This window comes from Salvelinus sp. IW2-2015, linkage group LG20 (assembly GCF_002910315.2).
Source record: "Salvelinus sp. IW2-2015 linkage group LG20, ASM291031v2, whole genome shotgun sequence".
NCBI classification, from domain to species: domain Eukaryota; kingdom Metazoa; phylum Chordata; class Actinopteri; order Salmoniformes; family Salmonidae; genus Salvelinus; species Salvelinus sp. IW2-2015.
The window spans coordinates 67,854,381-67,867,955 of record NC_036860.1 but is presented as its reverse complement, the minus strand read 5'-3'; the positions used below and the strand labels follow the sequence as shown (position 1 = coordinate 67,867,955).

The 13,575-nt window shown below is 41.7% G+C and overlaps 1 protein-coding gene and 1 long non-coding RNA gene across 2 annotated transcripts in view; both read left to right on the top strand.

Annotated features, from left to right (window-relative positions):
- LOC111981947 (lymphocyte antigen 75) overlaps positions 1-10,928 on the top strand; it is a 32,273-nt gene extending 21,345 nt beyond the window's left edge. The window contains exons 28-49 of the mRNA XM_024013449.2: positions 14-57; positions 399-572; positions 727-881; positions 1,008-1,121; positions 1,209-1,324; positions 1,560-1,711; positions 1,804-2,009; positions 3,299-3,698; positions 3,831-4,000; positions 4,124-4,194; positions 4,297-4,397; positions 5,285-5,404; positions 5,500-5,637; positions 5,856-6,010; positions 6,179-6,278; positions 6,390-6,625; positions 6,756-6,942; positions 8,756-9,004; positions 9,911-10,093; positions 10,184-10,240; positions 10,346-10,491; positions 10,759-10,928. Of these exons, the coding sequence (XP_023869217.1) occupies positions 14-57; positions 399-572; positions 727-881; positions 1,008-1,121; positions 1,209-1,324; positions 1,560-1,711; positions 1,804-2,009; positions 3,299-3,698; positions 3,831-4,000; positions 4,124-4,194; positions 4,297-4,397; positions 5,285-5,404; positions 5,500-5,637; positions 5,856-6,010; positions 6,179-6,278; positions 6,390-6,625; positions 6,756-6,942; positions 8,756-9,004; positions 9,911-10,093; positions 10,184-10,240; positions 10,346-10,491; positions 10,759-10,803 (3,319 nt within the window). The 3' untranslated portion in view covers positions 10,804-10,928. The remainder of the gene's footprint in view (positions 1-13; positions 58-398; positions 573-726; positions 882-1,007; positions 1,122-1,208; positions 1,325-1,559; positions 1,712-1,803; positions 2,010-3,298; positions 3,699-3,830; positions 4,001-4,123; positions 4,195-4,296; positions 4,398-5,284; positions 5,405-5,499; positions 5,638-5,855; positions 6,011-6,178; positions 6,279-6,389; positions 6,626-6,755; positions 6,943-8,755; positions 9,005-9,910; positions 10,094-10,183; positions 10,241-10,345; positions 10,492-10,758) is intronic.
- LOC139029496 (uncharacterized) lies at positions 2,843-3,204 on the top strand. Its single transcript, XR_011481823.1, has 2 exons — positions 2,843-2,876; positions 3,130-3,204. It is a non-coding gene; the product is annotated as an uncharacterized lncRNA (long non-coding RNA).
- Positions 10,929-13,575: the final 2,647 nt, after the last annotated feature.

Below are 13,575 nucleotides of genomic sequence, written 5' to 3'. Positions count from 1 at the left end.
TGACCTTCAACAGGTATGATGGGAACTATCAAATATCATACCAGTTTGCAGATCAAGGTATGTTAGACTACACCAATGCTCAGACATCAATCAAGTAACCTAAGGACACTAATATGGGCTCCCGAGTGGCGCAGCGGTCTAAGACACTGCATCTCAGTGCTAGAGGTGTCACTACAGACCCTGGTTCGATCCCGGGCTGTATCACAACTGGCTGTCATCGGGAGTCCCATAGGGCGGCGCACAATTGGCYCAGCGTCGTCCGGGTTTGGCCGGTGTAGGCCGTCATTGTAAATAGTAATTTGTTCTTAACTGACTTGCCTAGTTAAATAAAAAAAATATGATTGGAATGTTATTGAATGTGCTGTAGGCTACATGCTGTCTCAACTCCTACTTTGCAGAGTTGAGATGCTCGGGGCCTGACTGGTATGAATTTGGAGAGTTCTGCTACAAGCCCTACGGAGATAAAAAGACATGGCATGCAGCCCGTGGAGAGTGCAGGAAGCTGGGAGCTGACCTGGTGTCCATTCAGTCCATGACAGAACAGAGCTGGCTGGAGAGCTACCTTTACATGGGTAAGAGTCCACCGGGTCTCTATGGGTCCGTATGGGAATGTATGGGTCTCTATGGGAAAGTATGGGTCTCTATGGGTCCGTATGGGGGAACATGAACGCTACTTATTGTTGGAAAGCTTAGCTGACGACTCCTTTTGATGTGTCTTCCTTGTAGCCACCAATGATGTGTGGATTGGGCTGAATGATGTGGGCTTCTCAGGCCTGTTCTCCTGGTCAGACAACCACTGGGTCACTTTCACCTACTGGGCACCAGGAGAACCCAACAACCATCAAGGCTTCAATGAGGACTGTGTGGAGATGTTTTATCAGGTAACACGGTTAGCTTGGGCACACATGCTTAACTCTTAACTATTACTCCATACTCTTATCCTTACTGTTATCGTCACTTTAACCTGACGTTTGTCCAACCGAAATTTTTACGTTCTTTTATTACAGACTGGTAGATGGAATGATGTCCCCTGCACAGAACTGAACACTTATATATGCAAGATGCCCAAAGACCACTACCCGCTTCCCTCCGTCATGCCCACTGTGTACGGATGCACACAGGTGAGTGCTTGTCCTGTTGTACTTGTACCTGCCTATAGCTGTCCCTCTGCAGCACCACATCAGTGTGTGTGTGTGTGTGTGTCATAGGGCTGGGACGCCTATGGCTATTCCTGTTACTGGATGGAAGAGATCGCCAGAACCTGGTCAGACGCCAAGGCCTTCTGTGAGCAGCAAAACAGCAAACTGCTACACATTGGGGACATGTGAGTGTGATTACCTCAGCATCTCACAAGATGTGTGTATGTTGTGGCAGATACAGATCATCAGTCTGGTGTATTTCAATCTGTTGGAAACTGGCTGGTCCATTTTTATTTCTTATCCAAAGGGGCCATCACATTCAAGACCAACAAACCCTTAGAATCTTGGCATGCCTCAAGATGTCTATAATGCTGGTCTTTGATTGGTGTTGAATTGTAATGTCTGTGATGTCTTTCCCAGTTATGAACAGTCCCACTTCACGGTGAAACTGTCTGGATACACTGGTTTGTGGTGGATCGGACTGAGGGCCGGGGGTGATTCAGGAGGGGTGGATTACATCTGGGATAATGGAGCACCTCTCACCTTCACACACTGGGATCGAAACCAGCCAGGTACAGTCATTTTACACCCATTAACGAATCTGAAGTATTTTCATGTTAGTATATCAGTTGAATTGTTTACCATTGTCTTTGTGATACTCCAGATAACCATGCGGGAACCTGTGTTGGCATGACTACGGGCCTTACTGGTGGGTTCTGGGATGACAAGCCATGCACTGAGGTGTTCCCATTCGTGTGTGAGACACCAAGGCCTGACATCACCCCGCCCACTAAACCTCCAACTCCTCCCCCTTCATTGGACTGTGCGGACGGTTGGACGGCTGAGCGACACTTCAGGAACTGCTACAGGGTAAAGATACAGACTAGCTTCATCTGAACTGTTAACGTGAAAGGATATGAAATGATTCAAAATCTGAACGTGATACACGTGTAAAGATATCAGACTAGCTTTCATCTGAACTGTTACAGGGTAAAGATACAGACTAGCTTATCTGAACTGCACAGGGTAAAGCATACAGAACTGAGCTTCATCTGAACTGTTAAGGGTAAAGATACAGACTAGCTTCATTACTGCAAACTGCTAGCGGTAAAGATACAGACTAGCTTATCTAGAACTGTACAGGGTAAAGAGTTACAGGATACTTGCATTCTGACTGCTACATGGGTAAAGAAGATCACAGGACTAGCTTTCATCTGAACTGTTCGGCGTAAAGATAAGAGACTAGCTTCATGCTGAATGTTACAGCGATAAAGATAGAGACTAGCTTCATCTGAACTGCTACATAAGATAAAGATAGACTAGCTTCATCTGAAATGTTACAGAGGTAAAGATATATAAGCTTATCTGAACTGATACACTGTAAAGATACAGACAGCTTCATCTGAATGATACCACTGTAAAATACAAGACTAGCTTCATGTGAACTGTACACAGTGTAAGATATAGCTAGCTTCACCTGAACTGATACAGGGTAAATATATAGAGTATGCTTCACTGAATGCTGAACTAGTAAGGGTAAAGATACAGACTAGCTTCATCTGAATGCTGAACTAGTACAGGATAAAGACACAGACTAGCTTCATCTGAACTGGCTGCACTAGTAAAGGATAAAGAGACAGACTGGTTTCATCTGAACTGAGTACGGGTAAAGAACAGACTAGTTCAGCTGACTAATACAGGGTAAGATACAGACTAGCTTCAGCTGAACTAATCAGGGTAAGATACAGACTAGCTTCAGTGAACTAATACAGGGTAATAGGATACAGAATAGCTTTCATTGAACTGCTGAACTAGGTAACAGGGTAAAGACAGACTAGCTTCATCTGAACTGCTGAAGTGTACAGGATAAAGATCAGACTAGGCTTATGCTCTGAACTGATACAGAGTAAAGATACAGACTAGCTTCTGAACTGCTGAACTAGTAAGGGTAAGATCACAGACTAGCTGCATCTGAATGCTGAATAGTAAGGGTAAAGATACAGACTAGCTTCATCTGAACTAGTACAGGGTAAAGATACAGACTAGCTTCATCTGAACTAGTACAGGGTAAAGAGCCTCAAACACTATATGAACTGAAGAAACAACAACATAGCGTTATCTGAAGTGCTACAGGTTGAATCTGGAAATGTTTGTTGTAGCTCTTCATGGTGGACTTCTCCAAGAAGAAGAGCTGGTCCGCAGCCCGTGAAGACTGTACCTCCAGGGGGGCAGACCTTGTCAGTATCCATAACATGGAGGAAGAGAACTTCCTGTCCACGTACACCATGGGGAAGACCAAGTGGATCGGTCTGAAACACAACCCTACAGATGGAGGTTACCACTGGAGTGACGCTACTCCTGTGAGCCACACCAACTGGGGACACGGGGAGCCCAACAACCACGAGGGTCGTGAGGACTGTGTAGAGATGGTGAGCAACACAAATGGAACGTCCTCTTGGTGGAACGATCTCAACTGTGATGCCCATCAGGACTGGGTCTGCATGATCTCCAAAGGGAAGAAACCCATCATACCTCCAGTKCCCCCTCCTCCTGTTCCAGGTAGCCAGCTTAGTGCACCTCTGACCGCACTGTTAAACCATAAGATAGCACCATAGAGTCGTGATCATTGATTTGTTCCCGGGAAGTTTCTATGACCTGTATGACCCCTGAGAAATGGCTTGTCTTTTCCAGCACCTGACTGCGGTACCAACGCTGTCTGGAGGAAGAACAATGGCATCTGCTACTACTACAATGACACCGACATAGTAGACTTCCAGACAGCTATGTCCCGCTGCTACGATGAGAAGGCTCAACTGGTCTCCATCTTAAACAAAGATGAACAGGAGTACATCAACACGATGGTGTGATATGCTTGTCCAAGCCGACCCTTTTTTTTGGGTTTGTTTTTTTGTTTATCGGTTGTGCAGATGTTACAAAAAATCTCAGTGGGCGGCTCCTCTCRGTAACGTTTCTTGACATTGCAGATTGGGACGGGACGGGCTGAATCATCATGGATTGGAATGTATGTGTTTGGGATCGCAGCAGACCAATACCAGTATGTATTTTTTTTTTGTATTGATACTACCCATACTGTTGTATAMTATGGTGTGGGACATTGTCAAGACTGCTAACCACCTATCTCTGTTCCCCTACCCAGGTGGGTGGACTGGTCCCCTGTCACATATGTTTTCTGGGGTCCGGGAGAGCCTAATAATGCCAATGGGGAGGAACAGTGTGTCCAGATGAACAGACATCAAGGTACTGATGTAAACAGGTTGAACCTTCTGTAGAGAAAAAATAGAATAAAAATATAAATAAAAAATATTAAACACCCATCCAACAATTTTGGTCGCATATTTTGCTGTACAACCTGACATTACGGTGCCTACAACAAGAATCAACCAGATAATAATGATTAGTCTTCGTTGTACTGTTGTTTTCGAGTGCCTTAGAGATAAAAGTGCGCACATATTCGTTACTGTTGTTGTTTCATCATTACTACAGCGATAAACGGATTGTCAGGTTAAAAGATACTGTATGACCCATATACCTACCGACTCAATGTTTTCTTTTTTTCCTATCGTGAATTGTCTATACGTTCGTTAACCATTTCGCAGGCTGTACCAAAACCYCTCGCGGGAATTTGTTGACATCTTGTTCAGTCATGTAAATTCATTAGCTAGCTAGCAAACTTAATTAGCAGCATATCCAAACATTTGAGGAAAGAAAGGAAAAGGGATACTTCTTCAGAAGTAATAATCATATCATTGCAATGAACTTGACGCTCTTAAAGAGACAGTGTAGAATTTTCAATGGGATGCATCTCAATACACGATGTAGAAACCTASTATTCCACAAATGACTGGAATGTCAATGACAGGTTTTTGTATCAACATTTTAGATTTTATAARAAACWATGGCTTTTTACAGGGTTAAGGCACAAAAGTAGCTAAAACGTTATATAGGCCCAATATAGGCTGTATCTMAATCAATGTAAAAAATCTTATTTTCTGGTGCTTTTATGTTGTGCTCCTAACTTTTATGTTGTGCTCCTAACTTTTTCATTTTGGGAGCACCATTYWACCACTGAAAATKGTTMATTTAGWGCCCTGCATCCAACATATTCTGCATCTTGTGTCTCGTAGGTAATTGGAATGATGTCAACTGCGCCCGTACCAATGCAGGTTACCTGTGTAAGAAATACCCTGGTGAAGACCACACTCCTCCTCCTCCCACCCAACACTGGACGGGATACTGCCCAGCGGGTACGGCAGACACATCCCCATTAATACTACAGGTGCTGATTTGTGAAATGATCCCCCAAAACACTAGTAGTAACCAGTGTCTTTGTCTGTTCTAGGATGGATGCTGTTCCGAAACAAGTGCTTCATGTTCCAAGGGCACAAGCACGGGATGAAAGCCAACTGGGACTCTGCTCGGAGTTGGTGCCAAAGTAAAGGAGCAGAATTAGCTGTCATCGACAATCAATATGAGAACGGTAAGCTACAGAAGAAACTCTTAGCTTCAGAGATCCAGTCGATCAAAGTTCAAATCAAGTTTATTTTATAWAGCCCTTCGTACATCAGCTAATATCTCGAAGTGCTGTACAGAWACCCAGCCTAAAACCCCAAACAGCAAGMAATGCAGRTGTAGAAGCACGTTCCTTTGACTTTTTCCCCACGGTGGTTTTATATTTGAATGGCCTCTGTTCTCCAGACTTTGTGTCCAGCTATCTAAGGGATCTGAAGCTGCCAACATGGATTGGCTTGACAGACAGCCTGGTGGAGGGAGGGTTTGGCTGGAGTGATGGTGTGAGTCCAGTGTTGTACACCAACTGGGCCGACAAGGAACCCAACAACAATGGAGGACGGGTGAGAATCATGCACAGTTCCAACATACTTCAGATGAGGGGTTTTTGAAGGTCACCATGAATGTCAAAGATTCTAAGGTTTTTCAACTCATAGACTGGATCGGTTTAAAATGAGATAATAAGCTACAAGTTTCACAAAGATTAGACTTTGACCTATTTCCTCCCCCAGGAGCACTGCACCGCCATTACCCATAACCACTTGGTGAGTGGACGCTGGAATGATGACTTGTGCACCGAGGAACATAGCTGGGTCTGCTCCATGAAGAAATGTTAGTGCTGACTTTTTAAAAAACAAAACTTTTTTTTGCACACAACTCACTCTTTGTAGCTTAATGATTTTGTGACTTTTTGTTAAAAGTTCTATCATTTAATTCTGACAGCAAGTAGTATGGCTCCGCCAGCTCCAACCCAAAACCCCTGCCCCTCTGGTTACGTCTCCTGGTATAAGAACTGCTACAAGCTGGTGGAGGAGCCGAAGACGTGGGAGGCAGCTCAGGTGGCCTGTGAGCAGGAAGGTGGTAACTTGGCCAGCGTAGACATGAGCTACGACCAGGCCTTTGTGGCCGGGGCTATACTCCAGGGCAAAGCAGACGCATGGATTGGACTAAGACGCAAGGTACTTGCCCAATCCTCTTTTATAGAATTGAACTGGCATTAATCACAACAAAGATCATTTGAAGTTGTCATTTCTTTGATTACGGTAAGTGGACAGGGTGCTCTTGGTTGATGGTTTGTTGTATCTGCAGGATGATAGCAGTTCATATAAATGGACAGACGGCTGGACAGTGTTCTTCACTCACTGGGGACCTGGGGAGCCTAGTAACCACAAAGCAGAGGGCTGTGTGAGCATGCATGCAGACCCTATCTTCCACGGAACATGGAACGACACCGATTGTAATTCTGCTAAGGCCTACATCTGCAAGACCTCCTCGGGTAGGAGCTACAGAAAGGATTCACATCCCATGACTCATTCCACATTTTGTTGTGTTACAGTCTGAATTTTAAAAAATTGACGAAATATTTTTTTTTAATCTCACCCATCTACACACAATACTCCATAATGACAAAGTGAAAACATGTTTTKAGAAATGTTTGCGAATTTATTGAAAATGAAATACAGAAATATCTAATTTACATAAGTATTCACACCCCTCCGTCAATACATGTTAGAATCACCTTTGGCAGTGATTACATCTGTGAGTCTTTCTGAGTAAGTCTCTAAGAGCTTTGCACACCTGGATTGTACAATATTATCACATTATTCTTAAAGAATTCTTCAAGCTCTGTCAAGTTGGTTGTTGATCACTGGTAGACAGCCATTTTCAAGTCTTGCCATAGATTTTCAAGGTGATTTAAATCAAAACTGTAACTAGGCCGCTAAGGAACATTCAGTGTTGTCTTGGTAAACGACTCCAGTGTATATTTGGCCTTGTTATTGTCCTGCTGAAAGGTGAATTTGTCTCCCAGTGTCTGTTGGAAAGAATGAAACAAAGTTTTCCACTAGGATTTTGCCTGTGCTTAGCTCTATTTCGTTTATTTATATCTATTTTTTCCCCCCCTAGTCCTTGCCGATGACAAGCATACCMATARCATGATGCAGCCACCACCATGATTGAAAATATGAAGAGTGGTACTCAGTAATGTGTTTTGTTAGGTTTGCCCCAAACATAACGCTTTGTATTAGGACATCAAGCTAATTTATTTGCCTTTTTTTTTTCAGTTTTCCTTTAGTGCCTTATTGCAAACAGGATGCATGTTTTAGAATATTTTTTATTTAAACATTTTCTTCATTTGTAAAATTTTCTTAAAAGAGAATTCCACTTTGATATTATGGGGTATTGTGCATAGGCCAGTGACACAAAATATATATTTTTTTAAAGTCGGAAGGCACTTGACATCTCCACTGCAGCATAACCCCCTAAGGTCGATGTCCACACCCCCAGGGACATCTGATTTGCATAACAAACAAAAAATCCCCATTTTAAAATCTGTCTCTCAATCCACCGCATCCCCCGATGTTGCACTTCTGCATCTGCGGTGAAAGGTGACAGAACTAGAGAGGTGTTTGTCAGACCATGAGACATCCCGAAAAAGATKAAACTCTCACGAACACAGTGGTGTTCTCCGTTTTGTTCTACGACCCCCACAATCGTTTTGGGACCCGTCTGAATTTGGTGCAGCCGATCTGCCAACTTCTGTCTGAAGCTTCCTGAAGAGTTTGGGATACACACTAATATGTTTAGTTGTAAAAATAAGGGGTTAGATAATTGTAAAAAAAWWAAWWARAAKAAGAAATACAAAAGTTTCCTGATCTTTCTTATATCTCTGAGATATTGGACAAACACTTCAGAACAAACTTCCTTTAGATTATGTTTTGGGGACTATCTGTTGTTCAATGTAGTGAACCTGTTATTCAATGCGTTTGTATGGGCTAATAGCAGTAAGGGCAAATAAAATGTTTAATCAAAAAATATATATATATATTTTTGGGATTCTTCAAGGGGTCTTAAAATTCTAAATGAAATAGAAAATTTATCCTTGGTATGACCTTCTTAAAACAATTCCATATAGCTTAGTAGAATCCCCTCCCCCGGCTTAGACAGGGCTTAGACTCTTATGGCATAAGCAGACTAATTTAACTAGCCCACTCTTGACAAGTGTACTATATTTTCCACAAGTTACCATAATTGCAGTTTCAAAATGTCACCTGTTAAAATACTAAATGTTTATATTCCTCTCTCCTCAGAGTCTCCTCCTCCAACCCCAGCCCCTGGAGATGGGAAATGCCTTCTTGGCTGGGTTCCCTATGGTCGCTACTGCTACTTTGTATACAACGGGCCCCAGGGATTCTCCTGGCCAGAGGCCAGACACTACTGCCAGATAGTGAGAGGAGACCTGGTGTCCATCCACAGTAGAGCAGAGGTGGAGTTCATCACGAAAATGAATTACACCAGAGAACACAACGTCTGGATCGGCCTGACCAGGGACAACAACTGTAAGTGGGTCGTTCCACAAAACCGTGCCTTTTGCACACTTTCTTTATTTGAAGTAGAAATAAAAACCTGTTATATTAACTGAAGTGCCCTTTAAAATAGACCCATGGAGAATTCAATATATCAGATTTTTTWATATGAATAAAGTCTCGCTAAAATGCCAAAATTCAGCATTTTTACAGGTCCCTCTACCAGCCCTGTGTCACTTCTAGGAAGATTTCAACCCACTTAATCCAATAATTTCTCTAATGTTAAGACCTAGTTATTGTGTTGCTTTGACAAAGTCATTTCTGGAGATGATTATTTATTTCATGTGATTAGTGATTAATTTACATCTGTCACTCATTTTTAAGGACAACCCTGTTACGTGACCTGAACTCTCATTTTAATGTGGTGAAACTATTCTTTTAAATATTTGGTTCAATAGAAACATTGAACATCTAATAGTCAAATCATAGTGTAAAAGCAGGTGAAATGCTTCTACTCTTTTTTTGCCATTTTCTGGTGTTTTGTGGTGAAAAACTGAGCGGGTCGAGTATAACACGTCAACCCCGTTACCCATAGATAGACAGGCTAGAAATGTTTGAGCAATTCAATTTTTTTTGTGAAGCTTGCATTCAATTGCCAATCCCTGTTGCACACAACCAGCTTCCATTCCCCCTGTCACGAGAGGATTTATGGCTGATTTAAGATGACAGAGTTACGTTCAACCGTGTTACTTCTGGAAAAAATGTTTTTTATTAAGTTGAACATGTGCTCTTCATTACAGACTTTTAAACCAAGTTACACTTCTCAAAAGGCATCAAATTGGTGGAACGACCCAAGTCCCATTGTGCACTGACCTTTTCCCGTATGGTTTTCTCACCTAAGTGTCTTAACGTTATACTAATATTTATAACTGTTTCCAGTTGGCTGGAGTTGGACAGACATGCAGGCCTTGGCTTTCCTAAACTGGGCACCTAACGAACCCAACGAAGCCTTCCACCAAGGAGACGTGGGAAGAGAGAACTGTGTCGAGATGTACCCTGACGGCCAATGGAATGATAACAACTGTGTGCAGAAGAGAGGATATGCCTGTCGCCACCGCCAATGTGAGTACTCAGTATAACTGATACAGACAGGCGCAGGGTCCATCGATGCAGTATTTTCAGATGTAAATGCCACTGTTATTTCTCCTGCAGACTACACCACAGATGGCGGTGGTATAGTCATTCCCACTGATGCTCCCGAGGCTAGCAGTAAGTTTGCTATACTAGTTGCAACATTGAAAAAATAAACATAGATCGTTCCCGAAACCATAGATCATAAAAATATTCATAAATATTTTGTCCTTTGTTAAACAGGTGCAGGACTGATAGCTGGGGCTGTGATTGGGGCCATTGTTGTCTTCACCTTGATATTTGGACTGCTGTATTACGTCTTCAGCATCAGAGGAGTCAAGCTGAGTGACGTCAGCTTCCCAACAAGAACGGGAAGGAGCGTTGATGTGGTAAGTGAAGCTTATGCTTAAGAAACCACGGTTGCTATAAAAGATGTACATGATGGTAACAGAGCACCAGAGAGGAACTAGCACTTAGCTGTAAACAAAGCAAATAACAACAGGGATAATAGACATCCTTGCCTAGTTCCTCTTATCTATATTTGAGATAAGGGGCGATGTTCATGTGAGGAGGTTTACAGGGATTCATGAACACTCTCCAAATATTCAAATTTAAGAATCTTCCCTCAAATGACACGATTTGTTCTTATATTGCAGCCTGCTTTTAACAACCCCAACTTTGGAGGAGAATCGGAAACATGAAACATGGGATTTGGATCAGTTTTTGTATATTTGTAATGAACCATGATTGCCACAGTTTCTCTTGTATAAGAAATCACCATGTCAATAACTTAGGTCTGTTTAAATAAAGCATTAATACAACAATCTCTAAGAACTGTTTTTGAGACATATATTTTTGAGAGAATATATTTTCTATTAATCTCTTTAATTCTTATAAATCAGTCGGCAACATATAATATTTTAATTTCAAATGTTTATACTTTTTTAGGTTGATGCTTGTCTGTGGTAGTATATATCGCACTACATTAGTAATAAAATCACTTTTCTGAATACCAAAGAAACTGGGCTACAACGACCACCGTAGATTTAATATATCTGCCAAATGGTCAAGCTATTTTACGATAATGTATGGAATATTATTATTTACTGTTGTATTTAATGTATTGATAATGCACTATTTTCTAAAAGAGGTTTGAATAAAAAAAATGATTTCTTTTAATACTATTTCTAAGTGCCGGAGACCTTTCAAATGTGTCTGAAAATATCGTAGTTATATTTTCCCCTGATTTACTTTTGTTATTTTAAACCTTTATTTAACTAGGCAAGTCAGTTAAGAACAAATTCTTATTTTCAATGACGGCCTAGGAACAGTGGGTTAACTGCCTTGTTCAGGGGCAGAACGACAGATGTGTACCTTGTCAGCTCGGGGATTTGATCTTGCAACCTTTCGGTTACAAGTCCAACGCTCTAACCACTAGGCTAACTGCCGCCCCGAATATATCATCTGATTTTACTTTTGTTTTATAAATGTTTTGTTATCATTTCACCTCATAATTCAGTTTGCTTGTGTTAGACTGCTATTTCACAGTCCCYAAGTCCAGAACAGACTGTGGGAGGCACACAGTACTACATAGAGCCATGACTACATGGAACTCTATTCCACATTAAGTAACTGATTTTAATAGAGAAAGTACAAAATGTTTTGTAAATTCATACACTGTATGCTGTAGCTTGTGTTGTGYTTTTATTAATAGTTTGAATGTTTTTAAAGTACACTACGTGGCCAAACTTATGTGGACACCCTTCAAATTAGTGGATTTGACTATTTCAGCCACACCCGTTGCTGATAAGGTGTATAMAATCAAGCACACAGCCATGCTATCTCCATAGACAAGCATTGGCAGTATAACRGCCTTACTGAAGAGCTCAGTGACATTCAACGTGGCACCGTCATAGGATGCCACCCTTCCAGCAAGTCAGTTCGTCACATTTATGCCCTGMTAGAGCTTCGCCAGGTCAACTGTAAGTGCTGTTATTGTGAAGTGAAAATATCTAGGAGCAGCAACAGCTCAGCTGTGAAGTGGTAGGCCACACAAGCTCAAGGATCGGGACCGCCGAGTGCTGAAGCACGTAAAAATYGTCTGTGCTCGGTTGGAGCACTCACTACCTAGTTTCAAACGGCCTCTGGAAGCAACGTCAGCACAAGAACTGTTGGTCGGGAGCTTCATAAAATTGGTTTCCATGGCCGAGCAGCCATGCGCAATGCCAAGCTTCGGTTGGAGTGGTGTAAAGGTTGCCGCCATTGGACTCTGGAGCAGTGGAAACACATTCTCTGGATTTGTTGAATCCCACTTCACCATCTGGCAGTCTGACGGACGAATCCAGTAGAATGCTACCTGCCCAAATGCATAGTGCCAACTGTAAAGTTTGGTGGAGGAGGAATAATGGTCTGGGGCTGTTTTTCATGATTCGGGCTAAACCCCTTAGTTCCAGTGAACAGAAATCTTAACGCTACAGAATAAAATGACATTGTAGACGATTCTGTACTTCCAACTTTGTGGTAACAGTTTGGGGAAGCCCCTTTCCTGTTGCAGCATGACAATGCCCCATGTAGTGTATTTGTGGATTCTGGGATTAATTTATTTTCTACCTGATACCTTTCATCAAGGTTTTCGATTTAGTTTTTTTTGTAAAAGGTCAAGGTAAATTAATCCATGAAAATAATATAATTTAATGTGTCTTAAATTACCCAATTTTCATGAATTTGATGATATAAGCTTGAAGCCCATTCAAAAACAGTACGAGACTTGAACCAGGAAGAAGACTTTCATAGGGTATATAACGTTACCCAGGACCTTCTAATTAGCAGGTTTTATATGGGTGGAGTTTTGGCTTGCCAGGTGACATCACTAGACAGTATTAATGAATAGACCAATAACAAGGAGAGTTCCAAACTAGAGGGCAGMATTCCAGAAAGAACTTTCGGATGAAAATGTATTTTTCTCCTGCAAATGATTTAGAAGGCGATTGTCTTCCTGCTTTGTATGCGTTAGCTTACCTGTTGTATTAAACACTCCTCTTTCTGACATTATTCACACACTCTCAGCATTCGCTGCTTCAAGTTCAGTAGCCCACCGCTCCTCTCCTAGTTAGAGATATACAGTACATTCGGAAAATATTCAGACCCCTCGACTTTTTCCACATTTTGTTAAGTTACAGCCTTATTCTAAAATGGACTAAATAAAAAAATGGCCTCATCAATCTACACACAATACCCCATAATGACAAAGCAAAAACAGGTTTTTAGAWTTTTTTGCAAATGTATGTACAAATAAAATACAGAAATACCTTATTTACATAAGTAAATGCTACATAAGTATATGCTATGAGACTCGAAATTGAGCTCAGGTGCATCCTGTTTCCATTGATCATCCCTGTTTCTACAACTTGATTGGAGTCCACCCACAGTTGACAATGCAAGGCAGAGCAAAATCCAAGCCATGAGGTTGAAGG